Source organism: Scardinius erythrophthalmus (genome assembly GCF_964197995.2).
Source record: "Scardinius erythrophthalmus genome assembly, chromosome: 25".
Lineage (NCBI taxonomy): Eukaryota > Metazoa > Chordata > Actinopteri > Cypriniformes > Leuciscidae > Scardinius > Scardinius erythrophthalmus.
In genome coordinates, this window is record NC_138245.1 from 17320742 (window position 1) to 17347503 (window position 26762).

General features: G+C 36.6%; 1 protein-coding gene across 2 annotated transcripts in view; it reads right to left on the reverse strand.

The window, feature by feature from the left end:
* Positions 1 to 5989: 5989 nt before the first annotated feature.
* Positions 5990 to 26762, reverse strand: part of fgd5a (FYVE, RhoGEF and PH domain containing 5a) — a 51404-nt gene continuing 30631 nt past the window's right edge. The window contains exons 8-21 of one of the 2 annotated variants that reach the window (XM_081357089.1): positions 25033 to 25123; positions 23507 to 23557; positions 23345 to 23403; positions 22969 to 23040; positions 22729 to 22797; positions 16998 to 17081; positions 16793 to 16872; positions 16606 to 16699; positions 15694 to 15831; positions 14795 to 14897; positions 14050 to 14186; positions 13728 to 13829; positions 7223 to 7377; positions 5990 to 7098 (exon numbers count right to left, since the gene is read on the reverse strand). In XM_081357089.1, the coding sequence (XP_081213215.1) occupies positions 7062 to 7098; positions 7223 to 7377; positions 13728 to 13829; positions 14050 to 14186; positions 14795 to 14897; positions 15694 to 15831; positions 16606 to 16699; positions 16793 to 16872; positions 16998 to 17081; positions 22729 to 22797; positions 22969 to 23040; positions 23345 to 23403; positions 23507 to 23557; positions 25033 to 25123 (1272 nt within the window). In that variant the 3' untranslated portion in view covers positions 5990 to 7061. Of the gene's footprint in view, positions 7099 to 7222; positions 7378 to 13700; positions 13830 to 14049; positions 14187 to 14794; positions 14898 to 15693; positions 15832 to 16605; positions 16700 to 16792; positions 16873 to 16997; positions 17082 to 22728; positions 22798 to 22968; positions 23041 to 23344; positions 23404 to 23506; positions 23558 to 25032; positions 25124 to 26762 lie in introns of both variants that reach the window. The other variant, XM_081357088.1, reaches the window with a different exon arrangement.

Below are 26762 nucleotides of genomic sequence, written 5' to 3' on the forward strand. Positions count from 1 at the left end.
GAAAGAGGAAACCCCCCCCAAAATAACATGTGTCTGGTTATCAACTGCTATCTATTCCTCTTATTTTCTGTCCCTTTTGGTATCTTTCTGTTACATACAATTGGCACCAAAGGAAAAGACACGGAGCATGTTGATTAAGTATGGAACACAAATATGACTAAAACAAAGAATCATAAAATGGTTTTTATCAGAAAACATTTTATGGTAAGTGGTTGCACACAATTGATTTTAGCTAACAAATGCATTATGTTGAACTTATGTTGAAATTGATTAGGTTCAACTTAATGCATTTGTATAAATGTAGCTAAAATCAATTGTGTGCAACCACTTACCATAGAATTTTTTATTAAATTCAACTAATCATTTTTTTCAGTGTAGGATTCTATGACAGAATGTAATTTCCAATGGACAAGTCATTCTGAGACATTCCAACCATTACATTTCAATAAGTGACCCATGCTAGCTACATATTTGTAAAAAAAAAAAATTATATGATCAATAAGTTATGACAACATATGTTTTTACATTGCTTTAACTCATCAAAATAAGTTAAGCGATTTACAACCTTTTTTTATAAGTTATACAAGATTCAACAATTTCTTTAAGTCAGTTTAATGTAATTTAAGTTGAAATTACTTAAACGTCTAAGTTGATTGTAAAATTAAAGGAGAACTCCGGTCAATTTTAACATTGAGCTCATTTTTTGTAAATTTGGAGTGCTGTCAATACAGAGAACAACGACAAAAATCGGTGTTGCCTACACCGTTATCCTCTTTTTAAAATTTGCACCCTGTTGACTTCAATGGGGCAAGTTTTAAACCTGCTTTTAGCCTCTTAACATCCTTGATGTGTCATTACAAATGCACAGCTAATGTGAGTGATTCCTTCAGAGTGAACACGGGTGAATCTGACTGCAGTAGATGTGAAAGATATGAATAAAAATGATGTTATTTCAGCCAGCGCACATACCTGTATTTTCTCCCTGTTTTCGGTCAAACGTCCATAGTAATCGATTGTCGAGTTCACACGCGTGATCATAGGTAACTAAACCTATGCGTGTGAACTCGACAATCGATTACTATGGACTTCGACCGAAAACAGGATGTAAATACAGGTATGTGCGCTGGCTGAAATAACATCATTTTTATTCATATCTTTCACATCTACTGCAGTCAGATTCACCCGTGATCACTCTGAAGGAATCACTCACATTAGCTGTGCACTTGTAATGACACATCAAGGATGTTAAGAGGCTAAAAGCAGGTTAAAAACTTGCCCCATTGAAGTCAACAGGGTGCAAATTTTAAAAAGAGGATAACACGGTGTAGGCAACACAGATTTTTGTCGTTGTTCTCTGTACTGACAGCACTCCAAATTTACAAAAAAATTTGCTCAATGTTAAAATTGACCGGAGTTCTCCTTTAAGGCAGCATTTTTATAGCACATATTCATCTGGCCATGTGCGAGGGTGACGTAAAACCGGGAAATAAATATCCTGTTAATATCCTGGAATACATGATCTTGGTTTGGGAGAGCAGTGTTAAAAGAACCTCTGACTGTTTGGAAACAAAAGACATTCATTTACTATTCAAATGTATTTCGAACAGGCAAATGCACAAAGGAACAGAGCACTCCAAACTCTGAAGTTCCGAAGTTGGAGCCAGTAATGAAAGTGAAGCTCATTCATGAAAACACAAAAGCTGGGTATTGCTGAAGGTGAGGTCATGCTTCCCAAGCCTAATGGATCTTATGTTTTTCATGCCCATTGTGCATTAGGTCTTGAGGAACAGATGGACACCTGTGTGTGGGCAACTTTTGAGGTTCACTGTTCTCGATTCATACAGTAGCTATTATTAGATCTTCTCAAAATTACCATAGTAGAACTACAATGACCATTTTTTTATATCATGCTTCAATTAAATTTGTACCATTAGGGTCCATTAACTGATATATAGTTTTTAATTATTTTTAAAAATATACACATAAAAATCACTCGCAATTTTGCCGTTGGTTCGAATAGCATGACCGTGATTACTTGCGGCCTTGTACTTGCAACACGAACACCTTCATTTCTATGAAACAACGATTCAATAAACAAGACGTCAGTATTGAGCAACTTACATTTTAGACACAAAATTTCCAGTTATTTTTTGTGTATTTTTGCTTCGTCAGCTAATATAGTTCAAGATGAAGTCAATGTGGGAAAAACGTTTGATGCATCCGAAATCACATACTTCCCTACTATATAGTGGGCGAAAAACAGTATGTGATAAAAGAGTAGGTAAAAAGATTCTGAAGTGTGCATACGATGGACACTTTACTATCCCATGAGGCCACGGGAGAGGATTTGTGAATGGCAGTAAATTTGGTCACATGATAATGACAACATGTAGAATATATGTCGAGATTACATTCATACTACACACATTCATACTATATAGAACATACTTTTTAGCAGTCATGATGTAATTACTTAATCAAAATCGGTACCTACTCAAGGGAGTATGCGATTTCGGACGCAGATCAACTGCTCTGTTTTATACGCAAGAACCGTTCTGAAGAACATTGCTGCATTCAAAATCGCATAGCCTACTAGTAGTACAATACCGCATTGATTTGAAACTTAAAAAAAACGTTCTATTGTATCATCCGCCATGTTGTCACGGTCACGCTCTGTTGGCATGCTGTTTTTCACATGCTAGAAGGGAAGTATTTGATTTCGGACTCAACGTCTCACCTCAGAATATCGCCTGAAGTAGTATGTCATCCAGGAACCTTTCACATACTATTTGTGAATACTCTGAATTCGGACACTGTTTTCATGTACTGTTTTTGCCTATATTGTAGGGAAGTAGGCAGATGCAGAGAGCCACTTGTTTAGTTCTGTGTTTTGAAAGAATTGTTTGAGATTCAATTAAGCGCTTAAAGAGATAGTCCCCCCAAAATGAAAATTCTGTCGTTAATTACTCACCCTCAAAGCCTAAATTAAATCTGTCCATTATATAAAGCGATCAAGTCTCTTCAAAAATAAAAAATTGACTAAAGTGCTCAATTCATATGGATTAGTTTTATGATCTTTATATCAACTTTTTGAAGTGTCAAAGTGGTAGTTGCCTAGCTGTCAATGGAAGGACAGAAAGCTCTCAGATTTCATCAAAAAGATCTTCATTTGTGTTCCAAAGATGAACAAAGTAGCCTAATTAATGTGAGTAATTAGTGACAGAATTTTTATTTTTGAGTGAACTAACCCTTTCAAGTAAATGTCTTGTCACCACCTACTGGGGGTAACCTTCAGAAAGTGTCATTGAAAAACTGTTCCTGAGAAAATTTAATGCACTTTATTATAAGAAGTCTCTGACTTGACTGAAGGGTCGGGGTGGGGGGTCTCTGGGTCTGTAAAGATTGAAGGGTATTTATTCTTTTTATGGTGTCAATTGTTCAGTAACCTATTAAATGAGGGATAGGCAGCCGTTGTATGTACAGTACTGGTTTGATGGTCATAGTACAGACACTTGAAGAGAGGAAGTGGAGACATAAAGGCAGTTTGTCCTTTATGTTGAATGTCTCTGTGTTACTTGGTTATGAGCTCTTTTTTCATCATCCTGTACACATACTTCACCACAACCGACATGGTAACAAAAATGCAGTCCCCGATCTAATAAAAATGACATTTCAAGCAATTAAATGCTTTGAATTGATCAATTACTCTTTCATTAGTGGGTCAGGGGAACTCAAGGGAGTGTGGCAACTAGAACAGTCCCATTTCTATCTCACTTTCCTTCTTTAACATCCTTTTTCTCTTTCTTGCCATTTCGCCACCTTCACTGCCACTCTATTGTGATATTCCCTGGATCCTCTTTTTCAGTCTTCGTTCCTGTCCTTTGCTTTTTATCTTCTTTTATATCCTTTATGTCCTGTCCTGGATGACCTAGTAAAGCTCAGTCTAATGAAGTCTATTTAGTCCCGACAACAGAGACTATTAATGAAATGTTTGCTGATCTGACATCACTACTGTGCTTTTTCTCCTACAGCTCTATTTAAGTTTAGAAAACTGATCCCAGATCAGTGTCAAAATAACAGTGGGGCCTACAATAGCACAGTGCATCATTAATATTTCAAAGGATGAAAAGAAATAGGGCGAAATGTTTTGTGCTGCTGCTTTTTTCTGTCGTATCAATTATTTATGCATTCTGCTGCTTAATCAACCTCTCTTATTTGGCCTAAGTGCCACAGACCACTTTTTTAAAGCTAATTATCTTAACCTAGTTATATCGCATTACTAGGCTGCCGATTTGATAATAGAGCTCACACTCAGGAAGATTATTGTGATAATGATGAATGGGTTACACATTTGACTTGAATAAGCACCCTGTGTCATCACAGTTAAGTCGTTCATTGCTAGGTTTAATATCGTAATGAAATAATCCTAATTATTAATCATACATCCTAATAACAGTAGGATAACGGGGAGAAACTAAAATGGTATCGAAATCTGACCACTTATTTATATTTAGTAACAAATAGGCTATTTAACTACGGCATCACAGACAAAAAGCTTGACTGGTTGTTCGTTGATTAAGTATGTGTCGCCCCCTAGAGTCTGTATATGAATAGCTGGAAAGTCTTTCAAATTAATACATATAATTATTAATATATTTATGTTTTATACTCTTTATTTTCCTTTATGCAGGGTCTTTGTTTATTTTTTTTAAGTAATGCATTAAGGAAAGGGGGATGGTCGTCTATAGGAATAGGGTCTGGGGATTATTGAGCCTATAGGCATATGAATATGGAAATAAATAACTGAGTCGGGAGAGTGGGGTAAGATGAGCCAGTGGGTAAATTCACCCACCGCCTTAATTTTGGCAACCATACACTTTTATTGTCATGTGACCATATATTTTGGAACCACCCATCATTTTGACCAGATTGTGAAAAAACAGTGGAAGAGTGGAAGGCACACATTTACTTTAAAACCTGTTTTTGGATTGTCAAAGTAAAATTTTAGCATAACAGATGTAATGGCTGTTACATCAAAGCAAATTTGTCCAGGTCTAAAAATATTTATGATCCATATGGGTGATTTAGCCATGCAAATCATTTTGCTAAATATTAGCCTGAATTGGTAAGCTAGCTAGTTTTGTCCAAAATGGCAGCTATGGGGTAAAGTGAGCCAAATGCTGTTGGGTAAATTGAGCCTGCATTTTAACTTACCCCACCATAAGGCAGTTAAGTTAAATCTCTTAAGTAGCCTATATAATTGGTAACTGGTATAATTTCAATGTAATATTACACAACTGGTTTAGTTTATCTTGTTTTTTTAGTTTGAGTTTAGGAACAATGTACAATTCCACCAAATCCTTCTACTAAAAGATGCTTTTTCACCAGATTATAATCATATATATATATATATATATATATATATATATATATATAACCATGCCAATAACCTTTTGACTAAATGTTTATTAGTTTCAGTGAAATTGATCAAATCCTTCTAATTCAGATTGTATTTAATATTACTTAACAAACTCTCTGTTTAGTCTGTTTTTGTGAAGGTTACAACTTTGGTGTTCAACATAGCCTATTGTTTCAGAAATGCAAACAATTAAAGATACTGAAATTACAACTTCATTTGGTTTTGTTGTTTAAGTTTGCTTTAAGAAAAGAAATATGTAGAAAGAAATAGGAAATTTGATTATTAATTTTGTTTTTAAGAGGTAAATTATCTTTAAAATGTTACGTGTTTTAATCAATTAATATAGTAAGTTTGCACCCAGATGGTGCAACTTACCCACTGACTAGGATCAACTTACCCCAAACCTGCTCTTCGTCATAGATGTATTCTGATCATTTAAAACGAATGTAAACATCCTGAAATTTCTTTCGATACTTTCATTGTACTAATTTTCTCTTATCTTGAGGAGCAAATAAATAAAAAAATGTTATCCCACTCTCCCCCTACTGGAGTTATACTCTACATAAAGCTTATGACACTTTGTTATTTTTAATGAAACATTTAACCAACACAGATGTAGGCTACAACATTTCCATACTGATTTACATCGAGGTTTTACTGAACTATGCCAAAGAAAGCATGCGCTGTGGAAATGTATGCGCATATGAGCCATACGCTGTTATTTATCACAAATGCATAGGCTATAGGATCATATTAAAACAATACGTTTACTGTGTATGACGCCAATGTTGGCTAAACTCAAGTTAGCACAGCTTCACAATAGTAACAACAACTGTAGTGGTATTCTAGTGAAAACAATGTTTGCCATAATGTTTGTAAGGGTACAGAGTCAGATGTAAAATAACTCCCAAACGTGAGGATAAAAATGAATCACAGCAGATGATAGCAATATCTTAATATAGCTGCAAATTAAATATATTACGGAATTGTAAAATGTACAGCTCGTTCCAGTTAGGCTATACAATTCTATATCAAATCCATATATATAATCATAATCACACGATGTCATTTGTATATAAAACATGGACTTTTTAAATCTGAGGTGGTAGGATATGGCATGCTAAACATTCAGCTGTTTAATGAAATTAACAATATATTGTCTATAACAAGCCTGTATTGGCTTAATCATACTCATCCAAACTATAACAAATGCCTTGTACTTAATTTATTTTGAATTTTACAATGTATAAAATGACAGCACTGAATTATATCTGCATATAGAAAGGTAGTTACAGTTTCTAAAAAACGAACATTCTCCTTTATTCGACACACGTGAGTAGTTTCAGAACAATCATTCACTGAACTGCACTGTTTACATTTGGCACTTTTTTGAATTAGTCTGTGAAGTAGGTGAGGCACAGGACAAACAAACACCGAGCATGACATGCCTTGTGTGACTGTCCTGAAATTCAGCAGCCAAAAGAAGATAGAGATTTAAAAAAACGAAGGTATTTGTGGTGTGATTCCGCTGGTTTCTCAGGCACAGGTGACTCTGATGTCATAGGTGTAAGCCCATAATGGGTTTAGCTGTCTGGGGAACCCTGCCCAGAGTCCTCTTGTCATCTGGGCAGATAGCTGGATACTATAACACTGTGGCCTCTTCCATGGCGTTTACCCACCTGCAAAATAACAGTTTCTTTAACATATTTCTGTTGATTTCATTTGTGACAATGCATCATCTCAGTCTGTTTTCTCTAAACGTGAGGATATGTGGAGTGTTTACATGACTCTTGTGTGTCATACCTGCGTGCAGTAGGCTGGTCATCTGCTCTGAAGGTGTAATACAGTGTTTTTTTATGGTAGAGCTGGAAAACATTGTCTGTGTCTTCCCCCTCTGATCGATCAGACAGCTTCACAGTAAAACCCTGCAGAGGAAGACTTTCAGATGCCACTTTATCCTGCAGACACAGAAGAGAAAGACAGTTCAAATATGCGCAAGGGGTTGTATGCTACATGGTACTGCATATTTCAGTACCTGACCCATGAAAAATACTTGTGAGTCAGTGAGTCAGATTTAAAAATGTATTTAATAACACTGAATAAATAAACATTGTTAATAATAAGAAATGTTTCTTGAGCACCAAATAAGCATATTTGGATCATGTGACACTGAAGAGTGGAGTAATGATGCTGAAAATTCAGCTTTACCATCACAGGAATAAATTACATTTTACAAAATATTCACATAGAAAACAGCTATTTTAAATTGTAATAATATTTCACAATATTACTGTTTTTACTGCATTTTTTATTAAATAAATGCAGCCTTGGTGAGCAGAAAAGACTTCTTTCAAAAACATTAAACAATTGTATGAATGTTTCCAAACATTTGGCAGGTACTGTATATTTTCTGCCTTATTCTGTAATAATTTTTATTTATTTTTTACGTTGTATGAAATCCATGAGAACTTGATGCACAAGTGTTTGTAGTACATGTAGTACATAGGAAAAATATTATAGATATTAGTGTTATTGTTCAGCAGTGTATTTGATTTTTTTAACGAATTAAAAGCAAGAGATGCGATACAAAATAAAAAGGTAAGATAAAAACTGGTATTACACCTGACATCTCTGTCCCCCTCACTTCTGAAATGATGGCTATGCCCCTGACCTGACATTAGCAATGATGCTGAAAATTCAGTTGTGCCCTCCCAGAATAAATTGCACTTAAAATATGTTAAAATAGTAATAATAGTAATAGTAATAGTAATAGTAGTAAATAAAATTTTAAATTGTAATAATATATCACAATATTACTGTTTTTACTGTATTTTTGAACATCTTATAGTCCAGGTGATATGTGAAAATGATGTTCACTTTTTCATAAAAGCATGAAACTTGGTACACATGTACAGTTTGCGGCCTTGGACATTTTCAGAAATGGAACCATCGCAAAAATGCCTCGTGGCGGCCATTTTGCTTTCCACCATAACTGAATTATGTATTATATCTCCTGAACCAAACATGATAGCATGGAAAATGTGATGTCTACCCCTATGTTTTGATGGTCAAGGATTACATTGATACCATTTGCAACATCATAAAATGTTCAGGTGAATAGTTAATGGTGAATTCAGTGACATTGTGAGAAGGATTACAATGAAATTGCTGTATTTGAGAATATCATCTGAAGCTGGGGTCACACTAAAAGATTTTTAAAATCGTATAATATTTTCAAAATGTGAGAAACCACAAACATGAAGATAAAAAATCTTAGATTTATCTGTTTTGTTCCTCTGTAGTGTGGGGTGCCGGGAATGTGACCAGGAAAGCACACCACACACAAATAAATTCCATTCACAGACAACAGTGTCCCGCCTGTGAACACGGGAAATTCCGCAAAATGTCTTGCATCAAACGTGACTTGGCGGACAACTTGCATGAAGAAATGGTGCTTATAGTGTATGGATTGCTTTTTAAGCCAGAGACACACCAAGCCGGCAGTCGGCCGTCGGACAGTTTTGAGTGTCGGCCGACTTAGGTTTTTTCCGGTGTGTTCCAACACAGTTGGCTTTCATCAGCGCTCGGTCTTTGGCGTGGGTTGGGTGTGTCCCTACCCTTACAGAAAATTCGTGTGGGAAAAAAGTTAGATGGAATCATGGAGATGGTGTGAACATTAGGGTTGGGTATTGAGAACCGGTTCCATTTTAGAACCGGTAACAAATTCCCAAAAACCGGGTATTCGATAAGACGCACGCATTTCGATTCCTCTTATCGATTCCTGACTATCCGTTATTTCAAATGTAGGCGCGCGGCAAGCACGTTCATAATAGAAGCGTCATGGGCCGTGGGCGCGACGAGCATACGGTGCGTGGCACTCGTTTTTGCAGGCGCGCGCGCCTATGCCTCATCGAGATGAAAATCTCAACTTTTCAGAATGGCGCAAGTGGTGCGCAGGTCAAGTGACAAAAACCAACCGGCCTTTCTGTAACATCAAACGCTCGGCTGAACAGCTGATCATATCTGAACAGGGCGGGTTTTTATTTCTCATCTCCATAAATATATCTAGTAGCTAGTGAATGGTTGGGTTGCATAGCAACGACAGACGCCATGGGAGCGCAAGCGCTTGTGGAAAGAAGGAGAAAGCGGCGCGGCCGTGCTTTTCCATATGTGAACGGTCCCTAATTCAGGAATCTATGTGGCTTAAAATCATTAGTCTAATAGTCTATTTTTTTTTAAAAATAGTTTGAATAATTAATTCAAACACTATTAATTCAGTGTCTCATAAATACTTGTTTAGTGAATGAATGATTCGCCGTTTTTGACCGAATCTCTCAAGTCTAATTCAATAAATAATTAAATGAAAAAAAAAAACAGTCGATTTTTTGCCACACTGCTGGAGTAATAATGTAGGCTAATCAACACCTTTATATGAAGAGACTCCTTTCACTTTAGCCATTTTATTGGTTATTGCTTAAAATTGGCAAGAATAAAAGGTAGAAATATTTTTTCTTCAAGTATTTGCCCTTTTTTTTCTCCCTCCAAAAAATATTGGAATCGGAAACAAGAATCGATAAGAACCGGATTCGATAAGCAGAATCGGAATCGGAATCGCTAAAAATGAAACGATACCCAACCCTAGTGAACATGAACTTTTACATGTTACAGCATGAGCTGGAGGTGAGTCTTCCGTCAGCTCGCTTTCTGATTGGGTATTGTTTCGTTTTACGTGATAATCTCCAGAGCATGCGCGCGTTTGTCCTCGGGGTTCCCCCAACACAACAGGATTTCTGATTCGATTCGAGATTGGGGCGGTTCCGCGTTCTTCCGTGCAGATTCGGTCACTCTTAACACACCTCACACCAAAGGAAAATCTGATAAGATAATTTGTAGAACCATCAAGATAATCGCGACTTTACCTGGCATTGTCGGAAGGGGAGAAATTGGTTCAAAATTACCCCAAATATCTTGTAGTGTGTACCAAGTGATGAGTTTTTTTGAGAATGCCATGGAGTTCAGCAGTAGGGGTGTCTCTGAAAACTGACATCGTGAACAGGCCAAAAGTATCCAGCTGAAATTCAAGACATTTGAGTTGGCTGACGTGATTGAGGAAATGGGAAACCCCTTCGCAGAGGACAGCAACAACCTTCTGAAGCTGAACTCAAGAGAATTAGCAGACTAAGCTGTTGTGGATGCTGTTTGAGTTGCAGAGGATGGACCAAGACAAAAGCAGTACAAACTCTTTGTTGCAGAGAGGATACAGGGCACAAAACGCATCACTGTCCATTTGAAGAGGAACAAGCTCCCTCTTTTTAAAACAGCTCTGATAAGAGGACAGTCCCAGACAAAAACTTGCTGAAAAATGACTGTGTGCTGTTTTCCGAACTCTACATTGCCTGTCAGACCCGTGATGGGAACCATGAAAACTTCTTCAAAAACGGAAATCAGGCCTACCCTCCATCACTCTCACTTCATGGTGGACTACGCTTGGGAAACAAGGCTGATCTGCCTGGGAAACAGTATAAGCAGTTCCCCAGACAGTGAGGTCTAAATATTATATGGGTCAGCAGTCATCAATATGCTGAAACCAGGCATAGCTAAAACCTTAAATTACTTTTCCAGCAAGATCTTCATACCTTATATTAAAGAGAAACTTGAAATGGTCAACAGAGTGGATGTTGTTTAGGATTTCTATGAAGTTACCAGCTTAAAGTCCCAGAAGCGGGAAAAGGGGACAAGAACAAGAGTGGATGGAAAAAGACAAGTTAACAAACCAACGGCAAAGGCTTTATGAGAGTGGATAAAAACAAAACAGAGCTCTTTTACTTTCTGGCCAGGAACCTTTTGGAAAGGTTGACTACCAAACGAGTTGTTTACACATGCGGACCCAATCATCTCACCCACAAGAATCAGATCAGATTACACCTTGCACACATGAAGAGGCACATAAAAGGATGCTACTCCATGCGGTGGATGCTGCAAGAAAAGGATTTAAAAAGATCACCCTGCACACTGTGGACCAACTGTTGTGGTTCTAGCCATAGCACATGTGTCAGAGCTGGACATTGAGGAGTTGTGGGTGGCATTTAGGACTGGCAAGAACTTCAGATACATACCTGCCCATGAGATTGCCAAGTCTCTGGGTCCTGACAAATCCAAGGCCCTTCCTGAATTCCATGCCTTCACTGGCTGTGACACAGTCTCTGAATTTGCTACCAGCGGGCAAGAAGGCAGTATGGGATACCTGGAATGCAGATGAAATGGCAACATAGGCCTTTCATGGCTCTGTCAAAAAAGCATTCCCAGAGGAGGTAATTTCCATTGTTGAGCTCTTCACAATTCTCCTCTATGATCGCATTAGCAGCCAACTCAACATCGATCAAGCTCGTCTTGAGTTGTTCACAAAGAAAGGAAGGAGGAATGGAGCAAATCCCCCCAACTAAGGATGCACTGGTGCAGTCAAGTCAAGTCACCTTCATTTTTATAACGCTTTTTACAATATAGATTGATTTAAAGCAGCTTTACAGTGATAATAGGAAATTCAGCAGCTCTAGGAGAAAATCATTGTCCAGCTTAAGTAAGTTTTTTATTGATTCATTTCCGTTGTAAAAATCATTAGGTATTAACTTAGGGGCCGCTTACACAACACTGTTCTCAACAGAAAACAGACAACCCTCAATGCACTCCAGCCATTCATCCACACGACAACGCCGCCCTGGTGGCCCAAAAGAGCAAACTCCGAAATAGGTTTCAAAGTGCAAGCTCTTGAAAACGAGTTTTGAAAATGATACCGTTCTCATCTCTAAGTAAACTTCAAAAGCATAAATCTGTGAAAACGGCGACAGTATGCACATACGAATTACGTGTTCGGTCAACAGGCATGCACATTTGAATGCGTATGTGCGTGGACGCATAGTCTTTGTTTACAAAGTGCAGCACCTCAAAAGAGCAGTGTACCAAGGAGGACACTGTTGGGGAAAAGCACTTGAGGTGGCACCAAATATGCCATCTCCAACAGACTGGGCTTGGATGGACCCAACTCTTCCACAGGCAAGCCAGTCCATCCTTAAAATCTGAAGTTGTGGCTGCAAAAAAGGCTGCCGTTGGCATTGCAAATGCAAAAAAATCCTCCTTAAAGTGCACAGCTCTGTGTCAATGTGGAAGAGACTGTGAAGGAGACATCGAAGAATAGGTTCAACAACAACAAAACAATCAAACAAACGTGTTTCTGAAATAGATTTTTTTGAAGTAAATCTTTGTGTTCGACATTCTTTTTAAGCTATGTTGCTAAGGTCATGTAGAATATTCTACTTTTCACAGTCACTGTATTGTCAAGGTTAATGAACAAAAGGATTAAGCTTTTTTAACTCTACACAACATGCATGCAACAGACATGATATTATAGAGTCTAGCCTAGGTTCTCAGATACTGTGATTTCCTTTTCACAACCCCGAATTCACCATTAACTATTCACCAGAACAGTTTATGATGTTGTATATGGTATCACTGTAATCATTGACCATCAAAACATAGAGGTAGACATCATCTTTTCTGTGTTATCATTTTTGATTCAGGAGATATGATACAAAATACATCATTTGGTTATTGGCGGAAAGTAAAAAGGCCACCAATGGCAGCCACAAGCCATTTTTTGCGATGGCTCCATTTCTGAAAATGTTCAGGGCCCCAAACTGTACAAGAGTACAAAGTTTCATGCTTTTATGAAAAAGTTAACATATCACCTCAAATTTTACACATATCACCTGGACTATTAGTAATGGTGCAACATACCAGAGGCTCTCTTATCAAAGGCAAAATTTTGGTATCGATCCAACGCACAATTCATTCACACTTATAAGTTCACACTTACAAATAATCAGATAGTATCAAATAGTATGCGTATTTGGCGTGCTATCCGAGGAGAGGGCTCCAAACTCTGTATTTTGGCCCGAACCCAGAGTACTCCCCCCCGGGTCTTTGGTTAGAATAGTAACCAGGCAAGTCTGGGGAGACGGGGTGGTGGAGGGATGCTGAAAACTGTAGAGGAACATCGGCTGGATATATAGGCCTCCTCTCAAGCTGATTGGATAGATTATTTAAACGCGTTCCACCCTAATGTAGTTTGTTCACTAAAATACGGGTCACTAAAGTGCAGGTGAAAATAAAATTGTTTAAAAAAAATATATGATAGTGATTGTGATGTGTGCATGTATGCATATGAGTGTTTGTGTGCACGTAATCTAGTGTCTGTGCTGGTGTGGGAGACTCTGGGTCCCCTCACCTCTCGTGCTTTAAAGGTGTAGAGCACCTTGTCTTTGAGCAGGAACCACAGCCTCTTCCACTTCCTTTTGCTCTTTTTGCGCCTTTGCAGACTGCCACTGATAGTGGACCCCTCTGCACCCACAGATACCTGCACACATGGAGTTATTTTAGACACATTGTGTAATCATGTTTTAGACAGAAAAATACAATAAAATGATTCAGATGTGGAAGTGAAGGAGCAGGGGAGAGTTTGTGTGTGTGTGTGTGTGTGTGTGTGTGTGTGTGTGTGTGTGTGTGTGTGTGTGTGTGTGTGTGTGTGTGTGTGTGTGTGTGTGTGTGTGTGTGTGTGTGTGTGTGTGTGTGTGTACCTGTGTGAGAGGTGAGCTGCTCTTTCTGTTCCTCCACAGGCTGGGCGGCTGTAGGCTCTGGAACACAGCAGAGAGAGGCCTGCTGGCCCTGTTTGTGCGGGGACTAGCGCTCGCACATGATCCAGGAGTATTACCACCTACATAGACATCATACACTGACATTAACTAGACAGAAATCAAGATTATTTTAAATGTTTCAAATGGAAATAGTATATTTTGTTTAAACAATCAATTGCAAATGAATAATGATGAAAATGATGAGAATACATTTTATTTTGGATAATATTAAAAAAAAAACTTTACCTATGACGCTACATATTAAAGGGATAGTTCACCCAAAAAATGTTGTCATCATTTACTCACCCTCATGTTGTTCTAAACCTGTATCCATTTCTTTCTTCTGCTGAACACAAAATAATATATTTTAAAGAATGTTCTTAATCAAACAGTTGATAAGTCCCTCCACTTCCAAAGTAGGAAACAAAATACTATGGAAGTCAATGGGTGCTGTCAACTGTTTGATTACCAACATTCTTTAAAATATATTATGTTGTGTTCAACAGAAGAAAGAAACTCATACAGGTTTGGAATAACATGAGGGTGAGTAAATGATGACAACATTTTTGGGTGAACTATCCCTTTAAAGGGTTCAGATTAGCATCCAATCAAAGTGTTTACATGAACAATTTCTGTACAATTTCTAATCCTAAATTGCATAACACACTGCATAATTTTGCAGTCTTACCCCTCTTCCTGAGCTCAGCATAGCAGTGATCACAGACTTTAGCCATCCTATCCTTCAGGTACTTTAGAGGATACCTGTTCCGCGAGCAGGAACGACACACAACCTAAAAATCATTTGAATAAAGAAGAGATGCTAATGTCAATAGTTAGATAGAAAGGGTGAGAATTTAATGCTGATATTTAGTATATTTATTCTGCGAGTATGCATTAAATTGATCAAATATGACAGTTAATACATTAATATAATGTTACTCATCTTTTTTATTTCAAATAAATACTGTTATTTTGAACTTTCTATTCATTCAATATTTTAACAAATGTTTTTGAGTACCACACTTTATTCTAAACTGAAATAATATTTCACAATATTAGTTATACTGTATTTTGATCAAATAGATACAGCCTTGATGAGCATAAAATACTTTTTTCAAAAACATTTAAAAAATCTTACTGACCTCAAACTTAATCTGTTTTAGTTAGGGTTTTATTTAGATTTTTTTTTTTAAAATGATTTATTTCTTATAATTTAACTTTTTTATTATTTTATTAATTATTAGCCTCTGTTTCTTTCCAAACCCTAGTATAGGAAACCCTGATGTTATGTAATGTTTAATGCACTTCATGTTGTTGATAGCAAAAAAAGGGAATAGTTTCCCTTTCTCTTTGTATTTTTTATCCTTATGGTACAAGATTATACTATTCAAACCAATGTTATAAAAAAAGTTAGGTCAAAAGAAATCTAAAAGTAATCAAAAAGTAGTCAGATTATACTATCTAAGATGTGCAATGTAATAGATTATGTTAATAACTGTGCACTACTAGTCAACATACTGTGAATCAACTAAATAGTAAACAAAACTCTTTCCTGACACAAGAGGGAGCTGACACTTCATCTTTTACCTTTCCACATGCGTTGCAGTGATGCCGTCGCAGTGTTAGGCTGAAGTCCGACGTGCAGTTCATGCACATCATCACATGTGACACAGGAACCAGAACAGGAGCAGCCTCTCCCAGAGACATCCATAGCTTCTCTCTCGCCTGGAAACATGGACAGTGATGGCGAATGTGATTACACACATTTCATTATTTAGGTTCTTTACAGAGGAACTATTATGCTTTTTATACAGTTTAAACTGTCTTTAGTGTGCAATGTTGCCGTTTGAGCATGAATAAGGTCTGCAAAGTTACAAAGTCACTGAAAAGGGAGTTATTCTCTATATCAGTAAGCAGTGATTCTGACAACGCCTCGATTGTAGTCTTGAGTTTTCTTCTGGGAACGAACACATCACAATATATCCCTCGTTTAAATAATTCCTGCCTAAGGCGTACACAAAATAAGGGGTGAGGCCTGTTTGAGTTGCGTTAGTAGTGTGTTGTCGCCATGTCTAAGAGACGCTGCTTTTTCCGCCCTGGATCTAACATGGTTAAGGGCGTGAGTCGCGTGCGTGACATTTCCAAAACATGCTTGAAGCATTTGACCAATCACAACACACTGGTCCAGACAACCAATCAGAGCACATTGTGCTTTTTGGGCAGAGGGGCTAAGGAACTAAAACTGGGAAAGGTGCTGCAACAATGTAAAATATGTGAAAAATAATGTTTTTTGAACAGTCAAGCATGAAAACCTATTCTAGTAGACCCCAAAAACAAAAGCAAGACTATGTAAAAGGGCATATTATGGCCTCTTTAATACTGAATACTAATGCAATAAACAAAAGCTTTGTGATGATGTTCCTTCTGTAGCTGGTTTCATAACTGGACCAAACTGTAGATGTTTTTGTATGGTGTCAGTGTAAGATAATATCCTCACACCTCACTAGAGCAGCTGAAGGTATTGAGGCCTGCAGCGTGATCCGCTATAGCCCGGCTCAACGTGTGGAACCAGTCTTCTCTCTCTCCTAAAGAACTATCAGAGACAGAAAGGAGCCATGCTTGAAGTGACTGAATATCAGTACACACAGTACAGACACATGCAAACAATTATGGAAATGCTCATTACCTCGCTGAGAGGGTGATGGTAACCTCGCTGACTTCTATTCTGAGCGTGTTGAGCACATTGTCTATGACAGGTTTACTGACCTACAGACACATGAAAACATACATTTTAAAATACTGAATACCATTTGAATCACACCTCATCTAATGGAGTCAACCATTTTGTTTCTTAGTTGGATAAACCAAAGTGAGAAGTGCTGCTTTCTTACCTTCATTCCACTTAAAGTCAGTGTGTTCTTCAGCCTGTATTTCCCATCCTGCTGAGGGTAGGTGTACAGCATCACGTCATTCATCTGCAACACACACATTCACTTAGCTAAAATGGGACAATTCCAGAGATTTATACTGTTTTTATTTACTTCATTGTTAAACCCTCCCTCTTGCATCGACATCTCTTCTCTGATAGAGAAGCTATTTTACTCGGATATACATCACAATAGGGAAGAAAAGACTGTCACAACTTCTGTTTCATGCTGACTAAATAACATGAGTGCGATGTGGAGAGCTTTATTATTTAACTAACATGATAATCATTTTAATTTTAATTATAAATAAAAGCATCATTATCACTACTATAGGCAATAACAGTACTATAACCTCTAATCTTATTATGAGCAAATGTAATAGTGATGCTTTCCTTCTATTATTCTGTTGTGTTTATTTTCACCACAAGGAGGCAGTAAAAGCTTTTAAATCAGTGGTTCTTAACCTGTCCACAATACCTGAATCCCCCACTACCCTTTTTAAATTAAAAAAAAATTAGGAGTTCCCATAGATTATAATAACGATAACACTATTTTATAAAGTCCTTGTTACACACGTACTTACTATAGTTATAACAGTAAACTATGCATAATTACAACCGACTAATCCTAACCCTAACCCTATAGCAAGTACTTATTTGTATAGTTACACTGTAACAGGGACACCTTAAAAATAAAGTGTAAAAAAAAAAAAGATTGTAAAAAATAAAACAAAATTAGAATAACCTTTTTGTTGTGTAGCTTATTTTAGAGCTGGTTTTGTCTTATTTTAAAACATTTTTAGTAATCTTGAGGCTTTGTTTGAAGTTTGCTGAGGCCCCCTAGTGGCCCTGGACCCTTGGTTGAGAATCACTGCTTAAAATAGCTTTCACACAATGTATTTAATTCCTGCCTTTGCAATAGACATTCTTCCACAAGTGTAGCACGTTCAGTTTAGTACTCAAGAAAGCAATTCACATGTTCGATTCAAGGTTGTGCACGATAAAAACAGTTTATGGGATATTTTTCTGCGCTTCAGTCCTGACAATGATGTAGTTGTGATAGGAAAACAAGCTCACGCCCACAAACAGACAAGCCCTACAACTTCAAACCATTGTGTTTGCTTGACATATATAGCTCCAAACAAAAGTGGTGACATCAGAAATGCAATGTGCGTGCCCCAAACATCCGCAGTTCACAGGCAGAGTCCAGGAATTCAGTCCGGACGCTCCTGAGAAAGGCTTTTTGGGTGGAGGCAGCAAGACAGGGACAACAAAAACATCAACACTAACAGCCACAACAGCCCTGAAACAGCTGAGATTTTAATGGACACAATAATACTGTCCTTCACAAAAATGCTACAGATTCTCATGTAACTAGTGTGCGTGTCCCTTGAGACTGGACCAACAAACAAATGGTCCTACGTAGAATTTCCACAGTGATCTGATATGATTACAGTAGCCAAGGTTCTGAAAAAACTGCAACACAATGTTACTTAACTATAATTCTGCATGTCTCACACAATAAAGCTTATCCCTGATGAATATGTCACAGTAGGGTTTCTATAACCTTTGACCTGTGAATTTTACTCTGACTTTTCCAGTTGTTTATGATTACTGGATAAGGATTTTTGATCATTTTATAGAGATTGCTGGGACAGATTTTCTTTTTTTATGTCATGTCATGTTTGTTTCATCAAAACATGACATGTTTTATGTCAGACAGTTCTTCGAAACTAGTAGCTTACACAAATTACAAATAATAGTAATTAAAACAAAATAATTGTTTTAAATCACTTTTCCAGGCCTGTAAAGCCAGAGTTATTTTAGTATTATTTATATACAATTTTTTTGCATCTTTTTACTTTAATTTGAGTAGTTTTAGTAATTTTATGTACATTTTTCTATTATTTTTATTTAGCTTTCATTTATTTTATATAATTTTTTATTAATTTTAGTACTTTATTTTATTTCAGTAAGTTACCAAAGCAGCATTTGTAATATCCACTTAATATCCACTTACTTTTTCATCTAATATTTACATTTTATTTTAGCTTTATTTCAATGACCAAAAATGACGTGTAACATTGTAAATCACAAAATTGAATTTCCCTGACATGTTTTCCATGATGGTGTATTTCTGAACCAGAGGTAGTTCTTCAAAGACACTGACAGCTTTGAGTCTTCCCTGTTGTAGGGAAGAAGTGTCAGATTAGTACAGGCAGTGATGGGTGGTTTTAACGGAGGAAATGGCCCTCGAGCATCAGTGTGAGAGTAATGGTTTGTTGGTGGGATTTTTGAGCCGATTCACTTATTACTCCATAAATTAAATCCAGAACTCAAAGAGTCATCGTTACCAGGGGACCCTCTGACATCATCTTACACCCAGTCAGTGCTGGAGTCTATGACATCAGTCACAAGCTCTCATAAAAAAACATCAGTCAGAGCTTGATCGATTCAAGGAGGGCAAGAGAGCAGGAAGGAGAGAACAGCAGCAGGAGAGATGAAAGAAAGCCACCCAATATCTAGGGTCTTCAGAGCCAAGAGTGTCACAACTTCCTGTACGTATACGTATTTTTGTTGTTGTTGGCAAGTGCAGTTTTGCTAAGAGACTAGTCATCTCGAATATGACGTTGTGAATCACACGGTGCTCAATTTGTCACAAATAGTAAAACCCATGACTTTGCCATTGCTAGCACCATTATTTACTGTTTGAGCTACAGGAAGCTCCATGTAATATCTTGAAATATTATTACAATTTAAAATAACTCTTAAAGGGCACCTATTATGCAAAATTCACTTTTACATGGTGTTTGAACATAAATGTGTGTTGGCAGTGTGTGAGCAAAACCACCCTAGAATGATAAAAATCCACCCAGTAGTTTTTTTACTATCTCAATAAATCATAAGCACTGTCTCAGAACGAGCTGTTCTAGATTTCCCTCACTGTGACGTAGAAATGAGCTAAGCCCCACCGACGCGGTTTGATTGACATCTGGTTTTGGCATAGACCCCGCCCTCGGTGATCTGTTCTGCACACCATAGCCATTGTTTCAACGACAGCCGGTAATGTCTCCTAAGAAGTGTAGGTGTTCTGTTGTGGGATGTAAGAATGGACATACTAGTCTTCACTGACATCAGAGCCACTGAAAACGCAGCGGATGGATTTTATTTATGAAGAAAAGGCACCACTTAAACTTCCTAAATACGAGAATCATTTTCTGACTGACTGTTTAGTGAACGAGGGTCAAAGTTAATCCTCAAGTGTGGATCGTTGCCTACTGTTCGCGATCCTACGTCACCTCCAAGAGAAGTAAGTGTATTTTATCATTTTTGAGCAAATAGTCATTTCAATCGATGTCATGTCAGCCAGTTCAATAACAAATGCGTCTAAAGCTATTTATTGTCGTCGTCATAGGATGTCTCAACAAACAACGTCAGACAGTTTTATGTCACGTACATTATTTTTTGCAGCAATAAAAAATGTAAAATGAATACCTCTATCTCCATAGACAGTATAAACGTCTATCTCCCTGCAGCATTTGTTTTCTGGTTCTGCAACGTTAGCCATCTTCTCATATTTGCCACATAAGCGTGTGTATAAGTTAGTTAAAAAAAATTGCGCGAAAGTTATCACAATTTGTTTGTGTGTGTGTGTGTGTGTGTGTGTGTTGCACATCCATAATTGCAAAGGGGACGCGATTAAAACTCTATAAGTACATAAATGTATCAAATAACCTTTCCGAGACGTTTAGTCCATTCTCATTCGTGTTTATTCTGTGCCGGACTCTCTTCATCATCTGGGTCCAGCAGGGCGGGGATATGCAGCTCATTTACATTTAAGGTGGTATAGACCAAAAACAGCTCTTTTTAAAACAGGCCCCAAAAATGACATTTTCAAATGGTTATAATAAATTAACTGTGGGGAATTTTGTGCTGAAACTTCACAAATACATTCTGGGGACACCCAAGACCAATATTACATCTTGTAAAAAGGGGCATAATAGGTGCCCTTTAATATAGTTTAAATTGTAATTTATTTATTGTAACGTGATTTATGTAATTTATTTCTGTGATGAATTTTCAGCATCATTATTCCAGTCTTCAGTGTCACATGATCCTTCAGAAATCATTCTAATATTCTCTCTCTCTCTCTCTATATATATATATATATATATATATATTCAAAACAAGAAAGTTCAAAAGAACAGCATTTATTTGAAATAGAAATCTTTTGTAGCATGTCACTTTTGATTAATTTAATGCATCTTTGCTGAAATAAAGATTTGTACTGATAACTCAAATTATAGTGCAAGTTGATTTAAAGCATCTTAGAAAAACTCAACAATACCTAGATGTCAAATCTGTACAGCACTCTTCTTAAAATCTCATCAAGACATTCGGAAAACCAGGAAGTGGTACTTCAGTGACTGCTCAGTCTAATGGTTTTAGTGTTATTTTCAGCTGCGGTGGCTCAGTGTTGTTGATCTGTTGTTCTCTGGGCCTAGACTTCGGTGTGCTGTCAGTACAGTCCCAGCACAGGAAGCTGGCATCCACTGACCTACAACAGACATCCTGAGTGGAAGTACGACCCTCGAAAACAACAGCGGTACAGAGACGGGTGGGGGGGGGGGTAGCCTTGTGCTACAGCTAACATAGCCTCCAGTGTCCGGTGAACACTTACGGCACATATATACCGGCTCACTTACTCTCTAAGAAACTGGCTGGCGTGTTTTGAATGACCAATTTCACCGATACATGTCTATAACTACTCAGTACTCTAGGGGGCGATAAAGGTACCTTCAAATGTCTGTCACTGAACTGAATGTGTAACGCAGCTAGCTGTAAACATGTTGACAGTTTAACTAAACTTGCCAAGCAAGATTCCCTTCAGACTGTTGCTCTGCAATTACAGAATTTGACTAAATCCAGCTCTATCTAATCATCAGAATGCAACACGCACTTGCCATCAGACACATTTCCGAAACGCAAGAAGCCATACAAGTCTAACTGAAAGAGTTAATGGTCCCGCTCTGCCAATTGGTCTGATCAATATTGTTGAAAACATGTATTTACCAAACACACAAGTAATGTGAGCTCCAAATGACAGTGAAGCCACCAGTTCTAAGGCATGTAAACAAACCCTTGTGAGAAAGAAGTACACTTTAGCATACTTAAGCATTATGGAATAATATACCTTAAAACACTAAAGTGTGAACTGAATGTTGTTTTCAGATACTTAATTACATGTTAACTGCAATTACAGTAAACAAAAATGTGTTATATTTAAATTTTAAATATATATTATTAGCTTTTTAACTGACTTGAGTAAGACTTAAGTACATTTTTATATGTACTTTCATAATTACTTCTATTGTTTTTGAAATACGGTTAAAGTGTACGGCTGAAAGTATTGACAAGCAAACAAAATGTAAATGAAAGTAAAACATTTCATTTTACATTATTACAAAGTGGACTTTTTTAAAGTGTTACTTAAGTGTGTTAAGAAACAGTCATGAAAGTGTACTCGCTTTAAATATGCTTAAGTCACAAGTGACCTTTTATTTTATTAATGCTATATTACTTAGAAGTACAGTTTTTTTTATATATACTTTAAGATTTGAAGTACACTACAAGAGCACATTTAGTACAATTGAGCACACATTTCACAAGAGAAGTACAGAAGCATGATACGATACCAGGAAGAGGTGTCTGGGCTGCCTGCTTTTACGAGAGACCTTCATCAGGGTGCCCTCCTTGACAAAAACCTGCAAAACACACATGTGCCAGAGGTCAGGTGAGTTATGGGTAAATGTGTTATTCACTTGAACCTTTGATGTCTAATAACCGTTACTGATCTTTCAGGTTTTACAGCCAGTAAAAACGGTAGTAAACTATAAACATGAAACCGTAAATAAAGTGTATGGAGCAGAATTTACCCTTCCTGGTTGGAGAAGGTCTCTTTTTCCTCTCACGCTGTAGTCAATATGAACCAAACGAAGCAGGTTCTCCTGCGATTTTGAGGGAGAAAGACATAAAAGAGTGAGAAACAGAAATAGTTCTAGAAAATTAAAATTATAATTTTTCATATGTGGATGAGAACAAGAAAGAGCTGTTAAGAAATGATAGAGATAGAAGGATTCTGTGTCTGTCTGAGAATATGTGTGTGTGTTTGGGAATGCCTCTCTGTCCCGCTGATTTCACACTGCTCTCTTTGTTTTTGGACACCTGGAACACTTTGATGACATCATATCCCCTTGCTCCTTTTTCTTTATGTATTAACAATGCACTCTCTCACAAACAGAGACAACTCACCCCGTGTTTTAGATTGTCATTAACCTGGTCTGCGACTTCTGACACGATCACCAGCGCAGCTGTTGATAAAAAGTTGCAGTTACGAGCACGATTAGTGTTTTCACAGATCAAATATGGTCAGTGTTTATCACTGTGTGACAGAGAAGACAGAGACAACAATACCTTGTGTGTCTTCATACTCTTTTGAATCAGGGGAGAGATTGTTTAAGTAGTCTGAAAAGAATGAGATAGAAACCACATGAAGGACAAAAAAGACAAAACTATTTTTCACAAGCTCATACCTCTTATACACACTCTTGTGTCTTGTTTTGTACAGGATCCCACATACACACCCTCAAGGTTGAAATGATAACAGCCTGCCTTATACTCACGCAAAACAATTTACACCCTCACAACAAAGTCGTTTTTTCTTTTTAACACATTTAGGCTATTCAATGTAACATTACAACTGTTATATTCCATTCTGTGTGATTTCAAATAACTTATCAGACCAGCAAGTATCACACACACACAGCTATTTGCTATTTACAATTAACTCAAACTTGAAACTTGTCATTTGCAGCTTTTGTATGATGAAATTTAATCATAAAAGCTCATAAAGTGACTCGAGTGAAATTCCGGTAATCAAAATGCAAACACCAGGACTGCAAGTCAGCAGCAAAACATCAATTCTACACATAAGATTATGTCCATGAACTGTTGAGAAAGTAGTTTTATTATTTAATTACTGTATTTCCTGTGTTTTGATGCAGTTTGATAAATATAGACAAAAATGAACCTCTGTCCAGTATCTTTCTATGTAGTAGATATGCATATATTTTGCATCATCCACATATACAGAACTCATCTGTGTTATTTTAGCGTGATTTCAATACTATTATAGTATGTTACTATTTCAAATAAGCTTTTATTTTATATTTATATTTTTAGTTTAAAGGGATAGTATGAATTTCATACATTTCATACACTGAAACACAAAAGAAGATATTTTGAAGAATATTGGTAACCAAACAGTTGATGGACCCCATTGACTTCCATAGTATTTTTTTTTCTTCCATACTTTGGAAGTCAATGGCTACTGACAACCGTTTGGTTACAGACATTTTTGAAAATATCTTCTTTTGTGTTCAGCAGAAGAGAGAAATTCATACACCAAAAATGATATTGTGAACGCTAAGCGAACCAGGACTAAATGTATCATGTTCTTTTTAGGTCTGAAGCAAAAGTACAGAGAACTGAACAAGAAGTGTGAACACCATTTTTTATATACATTTTTTATTTATTTCTAATATTTACGGAACCCCACAAATGCATGCGGGGGAAACAATATGTATATCGTGGCCACATTGTAATAATTCGTTCCTTTGTTTTAGTTAAATCAAAATGAGGGTACAAATTAGTTTAACGTGGTCACAATTTACTAAAATAAGAGCACAGATTCCTAATTCATGGCCACAATTTAACTAAATCAAGAGAACAAATTCTTAATGAGTGGCCATGATATATATATATATATATTTTTTTTTTCTCCGTATGTTATTGCAGGCCTCCGTAAATACTTATATTTTATTTCATTTCAGCTTTGTTTTAATAAAAAAAAAAGTCCCTGAAAAGAGACTGAATGTGTTAACGTATTAACTGCGCAAAAAATATCATCAGGACTAAATATTTGTATCACAGGTGTTCACCTGTGAGCAGCATGCGGTACTGGAGCACACGCACAATGACCCGCATCAGCTGGTGTTTCAGAGGAACATGAACACCTTCTGCATTCTCCGTCTGGAAGACACAAAAACACATGCAAATGAGAAATGGCACATGAAGCACAATATACAATGTGTGTAAACATATTACAACTGAAAATCACAATCACAAACACGCACACTCATACACAAACGAGAGGTATGTCACCTTTACTCTCTTTTCGCCCACAAGATACAGTATTATAGATCACAATGGCCCCACTTAGAAAAGCCCATTTCAAGGTTATTCATTGACCTTCCCTTTCCCCTTACACAAAAACCTGAGTACGCCTCATTCCATCCAATTCCAACCCAATTATATCAATCACTGGGAGAAAAAGTGAACAAGTGAATCAGTCAAACACGCGGTGAGAAGAAATCAATCAAGGCCTAATTGACTTTGACACGTCATTGTTCATGCGAGCTCTGAGGAGCCTTAGGGGACATGAGAGGTCAGTAGAGGGCAGATTAGGGCAAATAACTTTAGACTTCTGGACATCCAGAGACATGGGACAATGCTTGAGATCTTCAACGAGAAAAGGGGAACAGAAATGCCGTAAACGACCTTGTGTGAGGAGTGTGAACGGAGGGAGTAGTGGCTTCGAGATAAAGGAACAGACAGCGACTGTCCAGTTTGCACACCTGCCACAACATCATTCCCACAACACTTCTGACAGACACCATTATCTCTTTCACACCAGCTCTCTCAGTTTCCCTGTATTTCTACCTGCATTATAACCTTCATCATCATCATCATCATAATTCACATGTTCTATTCATTACATTCCTCATTTCTCTTCACACTGCAGTTTTTCTATTACATGTAACACAGATCTGTTATTTGGATGATAATGTGAACATCAAAAAATCACACAGAATGTGACTGTTAAATTCAAATGAATACTAGATATACTGACTACACCAATCTAACTTGAAATGATGCCAACATTTTTATTCAGTTTAATATTTCATAAAATATTGAATTGAAATGGAATAAAACATTAAAAAATAAAACATGTTTAAATAAAACATATTTTATAAAATATTTAATGTTTAAAATATTCCGTAAATTCCACTGTAAAGTGATTTGTTTAAAACACATACTGATGCAAATTACATTGGTGTTGGAGTTAAAAAGTTAATGATAATGCACAAACTTCTAATTTCATATAATATACTAAGGGTGAACAGAGCGCAACATTTTAATTCAATATAATATTTTATAAGATATTAAATTGAACTGAAATGTTTTAAGTCAAATCACATTTATTTATATTGCGCTTTATACATTACTACAATGGTGACAAAATATCATTATTATTATAAAATGTAATATTATTTAAAATAAAATTTAATAATTAAATAAAATTAAATAATTGGGGTGATTATGGCAAATTCTATTCAATTTATTATTTTATAAACTATTACATTGAGTAAATGATCAAATAAAATATAAATAAAATATTTAATATTAAAGTATTCAGTTATTAAATAAAATGTCTTATTTTCTAAAATATTAATTTATTCAAAATATTCAGTAAATTGCACTATTATGAAGTATATTATACAGATAATGATACTGATGCACGAAATCTATATTAGCAGATATATTGATGTATTATATATATAGTATATATATATACTATATATATATATATAGTAATAGTTAAATATGT